At 43.2% G+C, this 20,218-nt stretch overlaps 1 protein-coding gene across 2 annotated transcripts in view; it reads right to left on the reverse strand.

The window, feature by feature from the left end:
• GLRA2 (glycine receptor alpha 2) overlaps positions 1-20,218 on the reverse strand; it is a 173,549-nt gene that overhangs the window by 26,914 nt on the left and 126,417 nt on the right. For both annotated transcript variants that reach the window (XM_037157540.2, XM_037157541.2), the window contains exon 8: positions 10,218-10,367. In XM_037157540.2, coding sequence (XP_037013435.1) covers positions 10,218-10,367 — 150 coding nt within the window. The remainder of the gene's footprint in view (positions 1-10,217; positions 10,368-20,218) is intronic.

Here is a 20,218-nt window from a genome sequence, read left to right on the forward strand (position 1 = left end):
CTAAAATAACAGTCCATCATAATGACACCTAGCAAAATGGAACAAGCTTCGAAGAAAAACACCTTAAAAATATTCCAGGCCTCTACGTCCCTGAAAAGCACCAGCTCTGCACCCTGGTGCTATAGGGAAATTACAAAGTACCCTGACATTTATTTATTTTTGCTGGCTTTCACAATTAAGTGCAAATTCCAAATCCACACAAGTCTGTTAAAGACTCATCTAAACCCCTCAACCTTTAAGACAAAAAACAAACACGCCTTCCCCTCATTGGGGAAGAAGTTACAAGCTCTCCAACATCCTGCTTACTAAGGAAGCAGTTGTTATCTTAATTAATGTTCTATGAAACCCTCTTTAAATACCTTTCACAAACATACGGCGCACTGTGAAAAAATGCTAAATGACAAGAGAGAACACATTCTGTTTCATTGTATTTTTCCTGAAAGAAAGAGGGGGAAAAAAGCTAAAATCACGGATATGATAGAGATTCCTTTCCAAGGACAAGGAAAAAGATCTGTAGTGATTTCCATTCTAAACGTGTGTTTACAGAGCACCTTCTTTTCTATTGGTGAGTCTTTCAATGGCTAGTTTCCCTCCATGGAATCACTGCAGTTAAGGCCCTCAACATGACTATGGACGCATTAGTAGCAAAGGTATGAAGTGATCATAGCACCGCTTTTACAAAAAGCCATTTTGGGAGTCCTCTGGACCCTCGCTAATCAAAGTGCATTTTCTCTGGACTAGCAGCATCAGCATCAGCTGGTACTTGCTTGGCGGAAAAAGTCAAGTCCCCGGTGCTGACTCACTGGGTCAGACTTTCTTGGGCTGGGGCCCACGAGCGCGTGTTTTACTGAGGCCTCCACGTGAGTCTCCTGCGCACCAGTTTGGAAAGTACTGATCTAGAGTAGAAAGGCCAAGATGTAGTCCCTGCGCCAGTGCCAGTCTGTAAACTGTCGCAGTCTGCACCTGGACAAGAGCTTTTGTTGCTGGCGATTTTCAGTTCCTGTGCTTCGTTGTTAGACTAACCGAGAAGAATCCTTATATGCACTCTCCCGACACTGCTAAGAAACCCGATGTAGAAAATTCTTCCTGGATTCTTTCTGGAATGGATGAAATTGTTGTGCTCTTTGTTTAACACCATCCTACTGCTTTCCCATTTTCTTTAATACTCAACATCATTGCGTGCGCCTGTTCATCACCCACGTTTACATGTTAATCCGAAAAACAAGCTTTCATTATGCGTCTTCACACCACAGTACCTTCCCTAGACAGGTGTGATAAAGAACTTCACTTTGTCCTACCCACATACAAGCATCTTCATCTCCCAGAATCTGGGTATTAATTCAGAGTCTGATGCTCATATTTCCTAGATGTGGGCTCTGCCTTACTCCATGCATGAAAGTACGCAGCAGAGGTCCCAGGTAGGGCATGCGCTGTGGGCATCCATGCGGTTTATGTCTTTGCTTCACAAAGGAAACCACTCAGATGTAGTTTCTGTTCATACTCAATTGGGTGGGAATTTAAATAAACAAATCCAATTGTCAGAGATAGGCTGCTGGACAGAATTCGCCTTTTCCTAAGGTCAGGGAAAGACAGCTGGCCATCACCCAGTGGGCCCTACCGCTCTATGAGTGCTGCAGAATTGACCGTGACTGAGGTTAGCAGAACCGAAAGTTTGCCCCTGGCTTAGTGGGCAGACAGGCGATTGCAAGGCAGACGCAATGTGCATACAAGGAACAAAATAATGAAGACACTTTCATATTGAGCAGTGTAGCCTAACCATGTTAGAAACCGGGGTTTTCTCCACGGTAGCACTCTGAACAGTTAGGGCTGGGTGATTCTTTGTGGTGGGGGCTGTCCTGTGCATTGCAGGATGCTGAGAGGTAGCGCCTCTCCTTAGGTGTGACCACCAAACCTAAGTCTTGCTTCAATGTTCCTGGTTGGGGAGAATCACCCGGGTCAAGAACCACTGCTCTAAGCCTTTGGAGAAGAGGAGAAAAAAGGGAGAAACCCGGAGCAAGATTCTCCAAGGTTGACCCTCCTTTGATTATAGTTCAGTGGCTTCCTCATTTGCTCAGATGTGTTTGGTTGATTAGGCTTAGTGGTAGTAACGCCTGCATTTCAACAGCCTCCTTTCACAGTCAGTTTACATTCTAATGGACTTGGAAGGATCTTAATGGGTTCTCCACTTTTGGGGAAAGTGCCCTTGTACTTAATATGTAGATCAGCCAAAGCCAGAATCAGTGGGAGGTAAAAAGGGAGATTTCAGCTTGTCCCTAATTCTTCCCAGTTTTCTTGTTTAGACTCTGTAGAGTAAAAGCACAAACTCATGATTTCCATGCTATGATTATAAAAATAGTTGTACACAGGTCACATGTCATTGTGCAATCTCATTTCTCTTTGTGAGAGAAAGAGGAGGAAAATAAGGAAGTACGTAGGCAGCCTTATGCAGCTACTCCACGATATTTGATTTTAATGTGCAGATCATGTCCCCCAATAAATTGAGCAAAAGCTTTATGACCAGAGCCTGCTACACCCCTTTGTGGTCCAAAAAGTAGATACTGACATGAACACTCACTACACATAGAAATGTCCATGTACCAGGCATCTTTGAGGACCTTTACCCACGGGACACATTTTATTCTGACCACAGTCCTTTGAGGTGAATGCTGCTAACTCCATTTTACAGATGGGAAAAGTGAGACACAGAGAAATGTTAGTTTTTAAGTAACCTGCCAAGGATATAGAACCGGTGAATTATAGAGCCTCCGTTTGAACGTTTGCAGCATAGTCTGTCATGTGAGGAAGCGCACACCACAAGTCCAAAATTTCAAGCTCTTTCTCAGAATACCAGCCTCACACAAGGTTAATCTGAGACCATGAGAAAGGGAAACACAGCAAGGCCACTTCCTAATTTTGTCTTAAGCACAGGCAAAAAGAAAGTCGCGGTGCCATTCACAAAACACTATACATCTTCCTTTTGGTTACAATGAATGCTGCTGACTTACCAGTTTCAGGTTTTTTTATCCTCATAAACATATCCGAGGATACGTTTAATGATTTTAAGAAGGGAGTGTGTGTGTTGGAGAGAGAGAAAAAGAGAAAGAGAGAGAGAGAAAGATGAGAGAGCAACATCAATGTGAGACAAAAATGTTGATTGGTTGCCTCCCCGTATGTGCCCTGACTGGGAATCAAGCCACAGCCTTGTGGTGTATGGGGACGATGCTCCAACTAACAGCCACGTGGCCAGGGCCCAACTATAGTTTTATCCTTAGTCTATCTAGTCCGTCCTGTTATAGGTGAGATTTATTGAGATGCCCAGTTGTAGAATTTACCCTGCTTGCTGACAGCATCTAGTCTAGAGTGATCCCCTGCTGTCCCTTAAATGACCCAAGTGACCGAGGCACCATGGCCATGGCTCCCCATGGCATGCATTTTCCCACACAGCAAAGAGCAGTAAACCCAGCTTGTTTAACTACATGCAGGCTTGTTTCTTTGTGGCCTTTGGCTGGAGGGTGTGCACACCTATTTGTCAATGTTACAAAGCTAGTAATTTTCTAAATCAGTATCGAAAAGCTTAACACAATCTAGAAAAATGGGTGAAATACAATGAGGCGAAATTTTCCAGGAAGACATATAGTACTTTTTTTCTTAGTTTAGAAAAAAACCCAAGCACATAATCAGGAGGAGATAACCTGATAGCTATTTGTATTAATAATAGAACAAAAAGACTTGGGAAATTAACAAGCATTAGCAAGGTCAAAATGAGCCAATAGGGGAATATGACTACTTAAAAGCCCTACTGTAATTTAATGCTGTATTAGAAAGCGCACACAAAGAGAGGGGATATTACTGCTCTTCTGTGTTACATGCTGATCATGGAACTATTTTCAGATTATGTGACTCAGACTTGAAGATTCTCATTAGCAAACTAGAGAAAGGGTGACCAGTGTGCCAAGGCACTGTAAGCCACATCACAGGAAGGACTAGATCTATTTATCTCAGAAGCTTTGAGAAGACCTGCTAGCTCACCATCCTGAAATATTTGGGAGGATGTGACAGGAAGAGAAGAGGAGATTTCCATCCCCAAGGAAGAGCAGTGTCAGTCTAATTGGGAACATTCCAGGGCCCCATTGATTTAAATAAGCCACTCCCAGGTGACCATTTGCTTTGAATCCTTGTCTTTCGCCCTTCCTCAGTTGGGCCTGGTGTTCTCTTGAAAAGGGAAGATCTAAGACCCTTGGAACTTGGGGAAGGAACTAGTGCAGGGTTTCTGGACCAACCTAGTGGAGGGACAAGGGCTTCTTCTAAGTTGGTCCCCTCCTGGGCCATTGCATTGGGAATTGAGGCTGACACCTGGATAAAAATATGGTAGTTCATGGTCCTTGTAAGTTTATTTCCCTCCAGTTGGTCAACAAGAAGATCGGTTAAAGGCAGGATTCAGGTATTAATAGGTGAAGTGTCCTAAATATCTCTCATTCACATTTTAATCTTGTATTCATGTCCAACAAATGGGTAGAAGTGATGCATGTTATAAAAAGGAACAAATCAGGGACTACGAATGCTTGAGAGAGAGGGATTATTTCAGCCCTGTGTGGGATCAGGAAATTCTCCTTTGAAGGATTAACAGTTTAGCTAAGAGTCAAAGGATACAGGAGGGTTGGAGGGCAGGGAAAATCATGGAAACAATGAGTACTGAATTCTTACTTTGCCATGTGGACATCGCCTGAGACATTGACCTCAGGGCCTCCCTTTCTTTCCCTGTTGCCTAATTCGGTTATTTTCTTCCTAGGGAGGATGAAGTCTAAACAATGTGTTAACATCATTCCCTTTAAAGGGCGGCTTATCATCAGACGGCCTAAAAGTCATAACCATGTTCTTAAGGCACAACATCTGATTAGTCACCGAACACAAAGAAGGGCTGTGTGGGCAGCTGGGAACCTCTGAAATCAGGCCCCCTGCCAGAAGTCAGACAGGGTGTGGCCAGATAAAAGAGGAAGAGGAGAGATGCCCGTGAGTCTTTACAGTTCTTGTGCGGAAGTTGTCATAACCTCACACAGTGTGAGAACTGCTCATTGGGGCTGATGAGCAGGTCACGTAAAAATAGTATTTACCATGTAGACCTGGGGCATGAGCTTCTCATACACGGGGGTTACCTCAGCCACAGGGATTTGCAAGTTCTGTCAGTAATGATCTGGGGTTGTTTCTGGGAAACTCTGTTTCAGTGAAATGGACAGTGGCTGCTTTTAGAGATGTAGGAAAGATAAAGCAAATACACTGAGTTCCAAGTTACTAAGTCCTCCCTTGAAAGTGACTTCATTTCATAATTTGATTGTTCAGTAAACACCAGGCACTCTTCCCAGGCAAGTGAGTGTAACCTCAGGTGTTTTCTCAAGGAATATCTTCCTTGAATAAATCTTAATGCTAATGTCACTTGCAGAAATCATCTGCTCTTGGTTTTACTAATCCCTTCTAAAGAATCGACCAGTAGTGTATTGCAGAGATCAGTTCCCCAGTGGATTAAATAGATAATTACATTAAATAGATGACTTTTTTCATTGGCAGCGGAGGTGTTTTTTTAACTGAGGCCACAGCCCATTAGGGTCTGTGAAAGTTTAGTGGTGTGTGAGCAGCTGGGCCGGAACTAGGTCAAGGTGAGTAAAGCCTCAGGTACAAGATTTAAGGAGATGTCAAAATACCACTACTGCAGATAAATATTTTAATGCAATATTAAGAAATTCATTGTTAATGTAAAAATCCATGGCGAACAAAGTTCTCATTTTAATAGAAACAGGATCTGACCCTGAACTTGTGTGACTTACCTCACTTGCCTTACCCTAATCTCATCCCTGATGACCTGCATTAAAAAAACAGATTAGAAAATATTAGAGTGCATTAGAGATGTCTCATGTGTGTGTGTGTGTGTGAGAGAGAGAGAGAGACGGGGAGGGGGTGGAGAGAAAGAGAGAGGGAGGGAGAGAGAGAAAGGATGAGAGAGAGACAGAACGAGATAATGAGAGAATGCACCCTAATGTAAGATGTAAAATGCGGACTCTGCACAGCAGAGGTTCAAGTCAGGGACGCTGGTGCCAGATGGTTGCACATGTGGCTTTTGAACATTTTACTTAACCTCACGTTGCATTAGTTTCCTCATCTATGAGAAAGAGATAAGAACACTGCCTTCCTTATTGGCAGGATGGCCACTTAATTTATCCCAACAAGGATAATTTTGATAGTGGGAAGTGGCACTAACAGACAGTACGGCTTTATAATCTTAAGTATTGCAGGAATTAAAAAGGCATTAGCAAACAATAAAACAGTTATACATTTATACCATGTAAAATAACAAAACCATTCCATCACGGACATTCAGATATTCAACAGCAAGAATATTCTGCCTCTTTTTGTTTCATGTTCATGGAATTCTTCACGTTTTTCACTGACCCCACCAAGTGGTGGCCTAGTGGCTTCATGGACTTTACATGCCGTGTCGCAGACCAACACTGGTACCCTAAGTGGCCAGCAGGACAGGGGAGTCTGACCATTGATAGAGACCAAGAAAAGGAATCATTTCTCCCTAGCCTCTTGTGTCTGAGTGCACTGCGTTTTATCAGCAAGCCCCTTTGGGCTATTTTGGAAAGAGTGTCAGTTATGACACTGCTTCTGGAAAGAGCCAAGAAAAGAGGGCAGGGATAATGACGGTTATTTTCTAGATGGTAGCACGTGCTACAGTGAGAATGTGCGCACTGCACATGCGCGCCCCAGCCCCAGAAGATCACACCACGGCAGAACCCAGGTGTACGAAGTGGAGGGGGCCGCACCCACCTCAGGTTATTTTATGCGAACTCACACAAGGCATTAGGAAAACACTGAAACCAGGACTTTTCACTGCAAGTGAGGCTGTGTGACCGCACCGTTCAGAGTTGCGGGAATTAAATCAGTTACTCTAATGAGAAGTGCCTAGGACAGTGCGTGCTGTATGGTAAGCACTCAAGCAGTGTTAGCTCTTGTTACCCTTTCATTTTTCTTACCATGGTTCACACTCAGAAAACGTGACAAGCACTACCTTAGAGAGAAAGATGCCATTTCCCAAGGGGCAGATAATTGGAAATGTCTCCTGCTCTTTTTTTCAAATTTGAATCATCAGTGACAATACCTGCCTTCACTGCAAAGGTGGAGCCTGATTTGTTTTGCTCCCCACCTCTCCCTCGAGTCTTACCCTTGTCAATTGAACTTCCTTTTGAATAGCCAGTTTGAGAAGCACAGTCAAAATCAAGAACATCTCCATATAAAACACATACACTTGGGTTTCTCAATTGTTTTCAGTAAACAAAGCAGCGACTCCAATCATATGAGTACATGACTAAGGTCGAAAAGAGGAAAAATGGACAGCAAGCCAGTCCAGGAATTGGGAAGCCAAGGATGGGGTCAGTTATTTCTATGGATATTGAAGCCCTTCCAGGAAAGGTAATGCTAATCGGAGTGTTGGATTGCTTATGAAAAAGGTGCTGAAGTCATTACCTAATAAGGAGCGTGGCTGTAGGTGGGTAGATAACAGCAGTGATAGAAGAAATCAGTGCTGAAGGTGACTGGCCCGAAGCTCACAGGCTCCAACGGAGCTGGGTTTGAGGAAGGAGGAAAGTGAAATGATAGCTCAGGGCAGTGGGATTGTGATGAGGAGCAAGGTGGATGCTTGAGATGCGTGACAGTGGCAAGCATTAAAGGGAGACTCCTTAGAGATGCCACATATATCTAATTACTTGCCAACTCTGATGGCATGTCTCATAGGCATCCAAATTCAACAGCATCAAAATATAAATTGTGAGTTCTACCCCGAATCTGCTCTGTCATAATAGTCCCCATCTTAAATAGTAACACTGTCCACCCAGTTGCTTAAGCCCAATATCTGAGCCATATTCTTCTTTTCCTCGCCTTCCCACGTCAAATGTATCAGCTTGACCTATTGGTTTTCCCTCCAAAGGATAAACTACTAGAATGTAAGTTTCATCAAAGGATTGCTCTTCGTCTGTCCTGTTCAACATTGTGTTCTAATGCGGTGGACAGTGCTTGGCACACAGTAGGAAGCAAGTATTTGTGGAATGAATGAATGAATGAATCTTGAATCTGACCACTCGGCTCCATTGTCATGACCAATACCATAGTCCAAGCCAGCAGCGTCTCTCACCTATATTTGTACCATAGCCTCCTCACTGGTCTGCTGTTGCTGTTGTTGACCACACAGACTATCCGTGCGATAGCCTTACACTTGTGATGTTGAAACTACCCGGTGGATTTTATCAGAATAAAATTCTCTATACTAGTCTGCAGAGTCCTGTATGAACCTGAACTTAGTCTCATTTTCTACTCCTTTGTCTTTCTCATTTGCTACTCCCTGCTGTCGTACTGCCTGGGTTTCTCCATACTTTCTTTATCACAATAAGACTCACTGGGACACTTGTGAGAAACACTCCAGTAATCCACAGTGACCTCTCTGCAGACTCTGAGTCATATGGTTTGGGGTTGAATACGAGAATGTGTATTTTTAACAAGCACTCCAGGTGATTCTTATGATAAGCTTAGGTACAGATCCAGCCTAGGAATCCTCCCCGCAGCATTCCAATTATTCAGACTTGAGAAGCAAAATGAAACTCATTTTCTGTCTCTAGTCTAGGAGAACATGCAATCAGTGGCCACCTGCTATGTTATGCCAGCGAGTTCTGGGAATACAGTTTATGTGCTGAAATGGCCTCACATTCTAGTAAAATTTCCTGGGGAGCACAGCTACCTTAAACTTGTGTCACTTTATGCCAGATTCCTGGGGATGAGGTGGAAGAGATGGTTATCACCCATACAGAGGCAGGGAGGAGGAGACTGGGCATGGCTTGCTATTCAACAGTATGTAGCAATGACAGTATGTGTGTGTGCATGTGAGTTGTGTGTTCCTCAGGCTGTGGCGGGACAGAAGAGCCCCGAGAGGTGGGGAAGAGAAAGAGAAGGGCAGGCAGCAGGATACTGGCCCAGAGGACGTGCAGGAGACGTTTTGCCCATGTAGCCAGGACACCGTGAGCTCATACACACACAACCTCCTCAGTGTAAGCTATCTAAACCACAACAGGCTCTCAGTGTTACATCTCGATCTGGAAGCATTAAACTTGACAATGAAACATCTTTGGTTTTGCTCTGACACGGTAGCTTATAACGATGGCTTTACCGGCAGGTTTAACTTATTGACTTGTATGGGGAGGATTTGGAAACATATCTCTTATCTCCTGTGTATAAACATTTAACTTTAGTTCTCTGGTGATGTTATTACCAGCACTAGCATTCTCCGTATCAAAGGGCATGTTTGTATCCCAGAATCTGAAACTGAAATCAAGTGTGAGCCTTCTGGTTTCCTGTAGGAACTTGGCTTATGAACCAGAGCAGTGCTTCTCAAAGGTGACCACACACTGCAACTGCCTGGGCGGAGGGAGCCTCAGAAACACTGACTCCTGTGCTCTATCCCAAGACTGGGGTTGAATTGGTATGGAGCGTGGGCAAGGCGTGGGACTTTTGAAAGATCCCCAGGCTAATCGAATGTGCAGGCAAGTTGTTTGAGAACCACTGAACTGGAGATTTTGAGCCACGTGTTTCACACCTTATGCCTCTGGGATAATGTAAAGTTCGGGTATGAAGTTGTGCATTAATGTTTAAGTTGAGACAATAAGATCTGTCTGACTGGATTTATCAAGTTGCAATCAACATGGGCGGGGGCCTTATTTACATAAAGCCAGAGCAATTGATGAAAAAGTTAGTCAAGTGAGTTATGTACACACATGCCAATTATCAATGTTCAAAACAACAGGATTTTAAAGTAATTTTGTCAGATTGAGAAAATATCTCCAATGAGAGTTGTCAGATAAAACACAGGGCTCCCAGTTAAATTTGAACTGCAGATAAACAACAAATAATTTATTAATATAAGTATGTCCCGTGCAATATTTGGGACATACATACACTACATAGTGTTTATGGTTGATCTGGAGTTCAAGTTGAACAGTGTGCCCTGTAGTTTTCTTTGCTAATCGTAAAGGCCTGAGCACTAATGCAACAGACTGGGACAGGTCAAGGCAAAAATGAAACTTAGCTTCTTGCTCATTATGTGCTGTTTCCTGAATTACGTTGTCTGGCCCCCACCACCTCAAGTGCAACCTGACTGTCTGCTTGAGGCTCAGCTGTACCTTATTCTGCCTCTTCTGTCGTCTTCGGAGCCTCAGGAATTCCTTGTGCTGCCTGGAGACAAAGTTCACTGCTGCGTACTCCAGTAGGGCGGCGAACACAAACAGAAGGCACACTGCCATCCAGATGTCAATGGCTTTGACATAGGAGACCTAAGAGAGACAGACAGAGAGAGGCACCATGAAAGCTTGTGCAGAAACCCTGTTCCTAATGTTGTGAGCAACAGAAGAACCTCATTTGCAGATGCTGGGTGGAGCTGGGAAAGTTACACGCACCGCCACAGGTTACCGCCCTCTCCCATGTCCTCCCTGAGCTGGGTTCCATCTCTCTCAGTGTAGCCTCCTCCCTGAGAACTGCTCCGCAGATGGCTACAAGAATTTCCTTAGTGAAGAAAAGAGAAATGTAAACAAAGCTTCAAGTTAAAATAGAGTGGCTACCATGCTCAGAACTGCTCGTTTTCTTGTTGTTTTTTTTCCTCCTTAACATTTAAAAACAAATATAATTAAGATCATTCCAAAACGTGGATGAGAAATAAACTATGTATGCTCTTTGGCCTTTCAAAAACCAATTTTTAATTTTAATCAACCTGTTGACCCTGACTGGCATGAAAACACTTTTCTTAAATGGTTTGAAACTATCACAATTCAAGAACATCGAACCAAAATAAAGCATCAGGGCTCTAGCCTTGGGGAGGTTACAGGGCTGGTTGAGGATTTAGTACACCTTATACTTTAATAAAGCAGACTTCAAGACAAATACTTCTTACTTGCAGTGGAAAGTACTCCTCATCTCATTTAACTTCTAATTTTTCCTTTAAATATAAGGGGGAAAGTAACTAGATGAAGTTGGAATATACTGGACCCCAGACTACCAAGGATGCTTATCAAACTGGCAGCCGAATGTGTACTAACTATTCCTAATTTTTAGATAGGGAGTCCTATTTTTTTGGGTGGCTAACACTGAGTTCTCGCCAACCAGTATTTTAAACTTTTTATGTGTATTGATTTTCTAACCATCACAACAGTTGTATTATCCCCATTTTCTGATGAGGAAACTGGGTTACAGAGGGGTTCAATTATTATCCGAGGTCACAGAGTTAATAAGTGGCCGAGCTAGGATCGGAATTGGACACCAGCCGACTAATGAATTTTCTTTCCGGACACACACAGACACTTTAGTAGGATTATACAGTTTGTGTCTTGCATTTCCCTTTGACCTTTATAGTGAGCATTTTCCATGTCGTTTAACTTTCTTCTAAACCATAATTTCCAGTGCTTGCATAAGGGCCCATGCAATGATTAATCAGTCTGTGTTATAGGACATTTAGGTGACTTTCAGTTTTATTTTGGGGGGGCTGTGAAAATTCTTCCTTCCAAATATTTGACTATCTGCTTCTTTATTACATCAGTTTGTAGACTGGGATTATGGGAACAAATACTCTGAAAATAGGTTCTTGACTTAGAAAGTCAGTAGCAGCACAGAGGATGTAAAGCAGAGATTCCAGAGCTAGATGCCCCAATAAGAAACACTCCTCTCTTCCTGATGGTCTCTATAACTTTGCCAATTGTTAACTTCTCTGTGGCCCCTTCTCATCTGTCTGTGGGATAATAGTACCTGTCTTATAGAATTATATGGAGAAAATCACCTAATATATGCAAAGTGCTTAGAATAGTGTCTGGCACAGAATAAGTGCTCAAGAAATATTTACAATTTGGCTACACACTGGCTACACATGAGTGTGATTTTGTTAATGGATAAATATTGGAAGAGACAAAAATCAACAAGGAAAAAAAAGAAATCACTCACATTCCTAATAGATTCTAATTACTTTTTAAAAATATATATTTTATTGATTATGCCATTATAGTTGTTCTATTTCCCCCTTTATTCCCCTCCACCCTGCATACCCCCTCCTCCACCATTCCCCCCTTTAGTTTATGACCACGTGTCTCAAGTTCTTTAGATTCTATATTTCCCCTACTATTCTTGCCCTCCCCCTGTCTATTTTCTACCTACCGTCTATGCTACTTATTTTCTGTACCTTCTCCCCCCTTCTCCTCCCACTCCCCTGTTGCTAACCCTCCTTGAGATCTTCATTTCTATGGTTCTTCTCCTGATCTAGGTCTCCTCTTAGTTTGCTTTTGTTTTAGGTGTGGTTGTTAATAACTGTGAGTTTGCTGTCCTTCCACTGTTCACCTTTTTTATCTTCTTTTTCTTAGATAAGTCCCTTTAACATTTCATATAATAAGGGCTTGGTGATGATGAACTCCTTGAATTGGACCTTATCTGAGAAGCACTTTATCTGTCCTTCCATTCTAAATGAAAGTTTTGCTGGAGAGAGCTATCTTGGATGTAGGTCTTTGGATTTCATGACTTAGAACACTTCTTTCCAGCCCCTTCTTGCCTGTAAGGTCTCTTTTGAGAAATCAGCTAACAGTCTGATGGGAACTCCTTCATAGGTGACTGTCCCCTTATCTCTTGCTGCTTTTAGGATTCTCTTCTTCATTTGAATCTTGGGTAATGTAATGATGATGTGCCTTGGTGTGTTCCTTCTTGGGTCCAACTTCTTTGGGACTCTCTGAGCTTCCAATTACTTTTAAGGCTACCACCTTCCTTACACTGTCTCAGTCCATCTGAACTACTGGTTGGTCCCACACAAGTTGTGACAAAGTGGTCCACCACTTCGTCATCTTCAACCCTGTCAGTGATCAGTCTTCCTACCTGGGATGCGCTTCTCATTCTTCCTGATTAACATGCTCCTCAGAGTCCTTCAGAACTTGGCTCACAAACCAGCGCCCCGGAGAAGCCTCCCTAACCTTTGTACTTTCGCCCATCTGGGTTAGAGGCCTCTTTGCTTTCCCTCCTTATCACTTTCTATTGAAACTATCTGCTGTTCCTTTCTAGACTACAAGCTTCCCTGACCCTACCACTAGACCTGTAAGTTGTTTTTTTTTTTTTTTCTGGACAGGCCCTGGGAAGTATTACTCTCTGTATCACCAGTGCAGGACCTGACAAATAGTGAGTATGCAGTACATCTGAGGGATGGATGGATACATGAATGATTGAATGATGGAAGGATGGAAGGAATGAAGGAACTATCTGGCCACCTTTCCATTTTCATGCTTTAATTTCAACAGCTCTACACTATATAACATTATCCACAAGTTCATATATTCAATATTTTTAACCGTGGGTTATGAGCACATTTCGGTTCTCTCGGCATACCTAGCATTCCTGGAATGTTTCTTTCCTTAATAAGCAATAATCTGTCATGTATTTGCCCTTCTGGAGCAATCCTATTCTCTTGTAATAATAGAGCATTTCCAATCACAGTGTTCCCCGTTATATATTATTCAGATGGCCCATAAATGTTTTAGGACCCAATAATGAAAGAAATTTGTCAATGCTTGAGATATGTCCATACTGAAAGCTGAGTCCAATAGAGCTGACCATCATTCCTCCCCTTCCCAGTGTCTACAACACTCAGTAATTTGTAAACCGTTTCCCCATCTCTTTCTGGCCATCAGCAGGCCGAGCACGTATTTGGCTTCTTTTATAGCTGCTCATAAATGAATCCTTTCAGTCTCTTAATCATTTTGGTTGGTTTCTGACTCTTTCCAGCATTGAAGTGCTGGTATTAAATGCATTATTCACATGGATTTAGAAGGTGTTGTGAGACATCTATTACATATGGTGTGATGTCCCTTGGTGCTAGTCTTTCAGGATTGAAATACCTTTTTGTGGCTTTTACCCAGCTCTGATGTCAGATTCTCTCTCTGTGGCAGCTAATCCTTAGATGTTTTCAGCTCACATCTTCCCCTGTCACATTCTTTTTTATGATTCTTGGGCTTATAGGATGCCTTCCTGAATTACTTTACTACAATCTTGCAGAATAGTTTTCAGAGGTAATTAAGCTCTCAAAATGCTATTATGATTCACTGAGTTCCTGGCATATTTCATTTAGAAAAATAAACATTGCTAGCCCACTACGTGGAAGGCACTGACTAAGTGCTGGGAAATGGGATAGAAGACATAAGGGTAACCAAGATGCACATTAGTTCTTCCTGGGGCTTCCCAGACTGCCCTCCAGGAAGCCCCATTCACTCTGTGCTCCAGAAAGTGCCATTCACATAGGTCAGGGAGCAGCAAATTCGGGCCTGTGGATCAAATCTGGTCCACCATATGTTTTATAAATAAAGTTTTATTGGAACACAGCCACACTCATTCATTTACATATTGTCTACAGATGCTTTTGAACTAAACTGGCATAGTTGAGTGGTTGTGACAGAGGCCATATGGCCTGCAAAGCCTGATCTATTTACCATGTGGCCTTTTACAAAAGCTGTTTGCCAGCCCTTGACCTAGACTGTAGTGTCATTTGGTTTTTCCTGGGGTTGTACATCCCAGCAGCCATGCTTCATACTTGAGAAACCCATGGTCTATCGAGGGAGAAAGTCAAGGGACAAAGCGGATGGTCCCATGGGCCCAAGTACGGGAAAGATCAAAAGGCTGATGGAGTACAGGGAGGGTGATGTTGACAGGGAAGCTCAGAAAAGGCTTTATTGCTGGATGGCGCGGCATTTGACTCAGGGCTCAAGAAAAGCCAGGCCTTTTAGGGGTGCAAGAAGCCTGGAAAGCAAAGCCATGAAGATGGGAGAGAGTGGATGGGCTCAGGAATGATGAACAACCCAGTGGCCAGGATAGGCTGGGTCCCTGGGATGTGCCCAGTGAGGTGTGGACAGACAGCCAGGGCCAGCAGATTGAAGGGCAGGCAGAGGGGTTTGAGTTTCAGAATGCTGCTAATGATAAGCTAATGATGGTTTTAAGGTGGGGTATTGATGTGGAAGTCCTTTTCTAATATTTGGGAATTTCTTTGTCTACAACAGCAAGAGTCTTAGCAAGAGCAGACATTTCCTCCCCTTACAGGAATTTACCTCCCCTTGTTTCGCCAGTCTCAACTCTGCACAGGTCTGCTTCTCTTCCCCACTTTCTGATGACATCTCCGAATCCTTTGCTGGATCTTCTATTTGTTATTGTGTTCCTTGAACTTTTTCTTTTTCAATTTTCACTCTCAGTCTTCATGTCTTGAATGAACTCATCTGCTCCCATAGTTCTCTTCTTATTTGTGTGTGTATGTGTGTGTCCTATAGGAGACATTGGCCAAGTTCTTGTGAATCCCATTTCTTCTCCCTGGGACACCAGCAAACTAAAATTCCCATTTCATTTGGACTCCCAGTGGAATGTGGACAGAAGCAGTATACACCATTTCAAGGCCTCCAAAATCTCCCATGAAGTCCTTAGAACTTAACCCTTCTGCAGCTACCTTGGATGTCACCTGTTTAAGATGGCAGTGCCATAAAATGGAAGAAGTCAGAATTCCTAAAAAGGCCCAGGGCCACCCGCTCCGCAGTGGAGTGTAATGTGAATGAGACATAAATTTGTACCGTAGGAAGCCACACAAATTTCAGGACTTTGTTTTCCCAACACTCCCAAATTCATCAGTGAGACCTGACCTCTCACCAGTGTTCCTGTGTCAGTTCCAAGAGGCCTGCAATTAGCATGTGCAAAACCAAACTCATGAAATGCCCCTCCTTTCCCATTTTATCTCATTGGAATCTTCCCACCAGCAACCCTGGCCTTATTATTGGTTCTTTCCTTGCCTTCATCTCTAATATTCAGTCTATTGCAAAGTCTCGCCATTTCTTTTTGCACAGCACCCTTGGGTTTACTCTCTTGTCTCCATTCCAAAAATGTCACTACAACAGGGACCATCAACACTTACACCTGGTTATTATAACACTTCCTAACGGATCCCCCTGTATGCAGTTTCTCTCCATGGCACTTTATCCTTTTGCTTCTGCATGATTAAATTTAAAACACCAATTTTATTTTGCAACACACCTGCTTAAGAATGACTCTGGCTGCCCGTGACAAGCTCTGGTATCCAAGATCTTGCACAGCAGGTGTCTACCCTAGTTATTCAGTCTTACTGCACTCTTCTCCAACACAAACCTTGTACTTTGTGTATGCAATTCTGCTTAACCTTGAGGAAGCCACATCCATTCGTACTGAGAATCCCAGTTGTTCTCAGATAGATGTGCTTTTGCGCTCCAGGGGACACTTGGCAACATCTGCAGATATTTTGGGTTGTCACAGTCAGGGGGAGGTGCTAATGGAATCTGGTAGGTTGAGGTCACAAACGTCGCTAAACATCTGTTAACGTACAGGACAGTGGCCACGATGACGTTATCTAGTGCCAAACATCGATAATTCTGAGTTCGATGCATTCTGAGATTGAGGAAGCAACCCTTCCCAAACAAGGTGTCAAATGTATATTCCAGTAGTTCTCAGTTGGGGGTCACATTGCCCTGTTAGGACATTCCCAATGTCTGAAGATGTTTTTCATTGTCCTAACTGGAGAGTGGGGTTTTTTTTAGCCCCTGGCTCCCCCCGGGTAGAGGCCAGGCACACTGCTGAATGTCGAACAACGCATAAGACAGCACCCATCACAAAGGACTCTCCAAGCCTTGAATGCTCATTGTATTAAGCTTGAGAAATCCTTTACTCCGATCTCAGCATAGAAATGCTTCCTGCCTTTTCTATATTTTTATTCCCAGATAATTTCTCAAGGAATAGCTCAAAGTCCATCTCTAGAGTGATACTTTGTCTGTTCTTGCTTCTGGCCCAGTGGTCCTACCCATCTTTGGAATTTGTAATTGTAATCCACTTATAGTGAGTATCATACAATTGAGTGTTTGCTTCATGTGTGCATGTTTTATCCACCCAACTGAAGTATAGGTACGTGGCAGATAAAGACTCAGGGATGTTTTTTTGTATCTCTGCCACCAGTGACCAGTCTTTGTGCACATAGTAACTGCCCCATAGTTACTGTTGATTGACACATTATTCAAGCCATACATAAATTCAAATTCTTTTCATAGTCTCTTCTCTAGATAAAGGCTTGGAGAGAGAAGATAGAGAGAAAGAAAGAGAGCAAGAACAAACTAAAAGGAAAAAAAATAGCTTAGGTCTTTTAAAGTTGATAGCTGATGATACCCAGATTATTCTTAATTTATTTTTACTTAGGGCAGGAAGAATGCTTATTATTCTCATGACTTTACATCGGGAAGAAGTAGAGCCAGTCAAGTGGTTTAGGTTTTTGTGGCACTAAGTAACCAGCAGATACTTGAACAGATCAAGTAGATGGTGGAATTCAGCTCACTGCTCAGTCCTGGCATCATGCTGACATTTTCAGTATTGTTCTTTGGACACTGTCTTGGCATTTTTGAAAACCTTGGCAAGATTCCTTGAGTCAGGCTTTTATTAATGATATACTCAGATCAGTTTCGAAATGGAAAATAAAGCCATGAATTTATTTACTTTAGTCCCATAATGTGTTTTGTCTATATTTAAAACCTGTGCCGTTCTCTGTGTCATGAAGCTAGTTGTCTGTGTACTGGGCCATTTTCTTTCTTCCTTCCTTTCTTCCTTCCTTTCTTTCTTTCTTTCTTTCTTTCTTTCTTTCTTTCTTTCTTTCTTTTATTAATAGATTTTAAAAAATATTTTTATTTATTTATCTTTAGAGGGGAAGGGAAGGAGAGAGGGAGAGAAATATCAATGTATGGTTGCCTCTCATGTGTCCCCTGCTGGGAACTAGCCTGCAACCCCAGTATGTGCCCTGACTGGGAATCAAACCGCTATGTTAATAGATTTTAAAAACATTTTATTTATTTATTTTTAGACAGAGGGAGGGAGAGAGAAAGAGAGGGAGAGAAACATCAATATGTGGTTGCCTCTCTCACCCCTCCTACTGGGAACCTGGCCCACAACCCAGGCATGCGCCCTGCCTGGGAATCAAACCAGCAACCCTTTGGTTCACAGGCTGGCACTCAGTCCAGTGAGCCACACCACCCAGGGCTGGGCTATTTTTCTATGTGGTATTTGTATCCCCAGCACAGAAGAGTGGATCACTGTGTAAGGATTGTCTGACTGTCCTTGCAGCTCAGACGCCCTTGCCATCCCTCATGGACAAGACATTCCCATCTGGCAACTTGCTAACTAAAATATATCCACATTGCTAGCCAGTAGGTTGACCTCAAGAGTTTGTGACATCCCTCTAGCAGCCAACCCAGGAAGATTGGCTATGAGCATGTATAGAGAAGCCCTCTACAGTGCAGAAAAATGACTAATGACTGCAATCAACCAAGTGTTGTTTTTAATAGAAAAGAGGCAAGATATAATTCATAGGGCAGCCTGAAAATACGAAGGTATTTTTCTTTCTTTAAGTGGAATGGTCTGCCACTTGTACCGGCTGGAGCCAATGCTTAATCCTTTGCACACTATGCATGGAAACCGCTGCTAAAGTGGAATAGAAGCTTTTCTGCTCTGTATGGTACCATTTCCTTTGATTTAATCTAGAAGACCAAATGTAATGAACCCTGGTCATGCAGCAGTAAAATGAAAGATGCCCGTGGGTCACAGGCACCAGGCTTGGGCTTCCATGACACGGAACAGAAGCCTTTGGTAAGTTCCAGTCAACCTTTTGGTTGAGCGCTATGGAGTATCTCCCCATCCTCCCCATCCTCCCCATCCTCCCCATCCTCATTTTCTGGGAGAGAAGAGTAAGTTTGTTAAGTACATGTCTAAATCTTATACAGCAAGTAGTCAGCAAAGGTGGAAAGGAGAATCCCAACTCAGATTTTGGATTTTGTGTCTCACCTACATTCAGTCACTGTAAAGACATCATCAGAAAAAACAGACACTGTCAAATTAATCCCAATGCCAAAGGTCCATGGTGGTGTACAATTTTATCTTACAGTTTCACTGCCAAGTTTCCATTTTTAGTGCCTAATTAAAGAGCTGACTTCTGTTTCATGCCAGGAAAATCGGATCACTTTTGGCAGAGGGGTAGTGGTGGCACTGAGACCCTAGCCTGTCCCAGTGTCACCACTGCCATGCCATCATCTCTCTCTGTCCTGTGCTCTCCTTGGGTTCTGGGTAGCGTATTGAGTAAACACTACTTGCACAAAGGTGCTGTTTGCACAAACAGCCATTGGGTGGCAGTGCCTCCAAGCCTGGTATCTTTAGGAGCCAACTAGTTACAAATGGTACTCTTAACAAAAGTTTCATGAGGACAGGACCTGAACAACCTCTGGGGACCACTTTGTTGGGTGTTGGTTGACCCACTGGCCTAGTTAACTGATACTGCTTCCAAAGAGGAATAAGTTCCTCTTATTGGTCCGAACACTTCAAAGTAACCACGCGAGTTTTGCGAGGAGAGAGGTAAGAGAAGGGTGGAACTGCCAGCCCCAGAATACCCAAGGAATGCTAGGTGATACCCACTGTTAGAGGTACCACAGCGATAACGTACAGAAAGGTACCCCCAAGGGTCAGCCTTACGTGAATGTAGGCATCTGGGGGAGGGAGCCAAGGTGGGCAGGGAGTGGCATCGGGAGGAAGCAGGACTAGCGGGCATCTTCTCCCCTGTGCCTCCATTGGCCACGTGACTCATCACATGCTCCGCTGCTAGACAGGAACACCGATGCCTTCCAGTGTTTGCTTCCTGTGGCTGCACTTCCAATGTCAAAACAAGTACAGTACATCCCTTCTCAGACAGGAGTGGGAGTGAGGATGGAGTGGAGTCAGGAGCAAATTGTCCACCCCAGTAAAGAGACCACTGGGTCTTCATAGTATTGGCAAGACAGCCCCAGGCTTTGGGGACTAATAGAGATTTGTCTAGATAGTGTGTGTGTGTGGGGGGGGGGGTTGAAACTGGGGAGAATGCAGCAATGGGAAAGAAAGGAAGGAAATGAACAGATTTGCAACCAGGCTACCTTGGATTTGAATCCTAGCTGGATGGCCAGTGAACTGGGGGAAATTACTTAACCTTTTGGAATCTCATATTGAAGTAGGGCCCAAGGATTCCAATGTTGTGGAGTTGGTGAAGGATCAGATGAGACACTTTATGTAAATCCTAACACTTATTTGGCAGATTGTAGGGACT

This window comes from Artibeus jamaicensis, unplaced genomic scaffold (assembly GCF_021234435.1).
Source record: "Artibeus jamaicensis isolate MK-2021 breed Jamaican fruit bat unplaced genomic scaffold, CSHL_Jam_final scaffold_1283, whole genome shotgun sequence".
Classification (NCBI taxonomy): domain Eukaryota; kingdom Metazoa; phylum Chordata; class Mammalia; order Chiroptera; family Phyllostomidae; genus Artibeus; species Artibeus jamaicensis.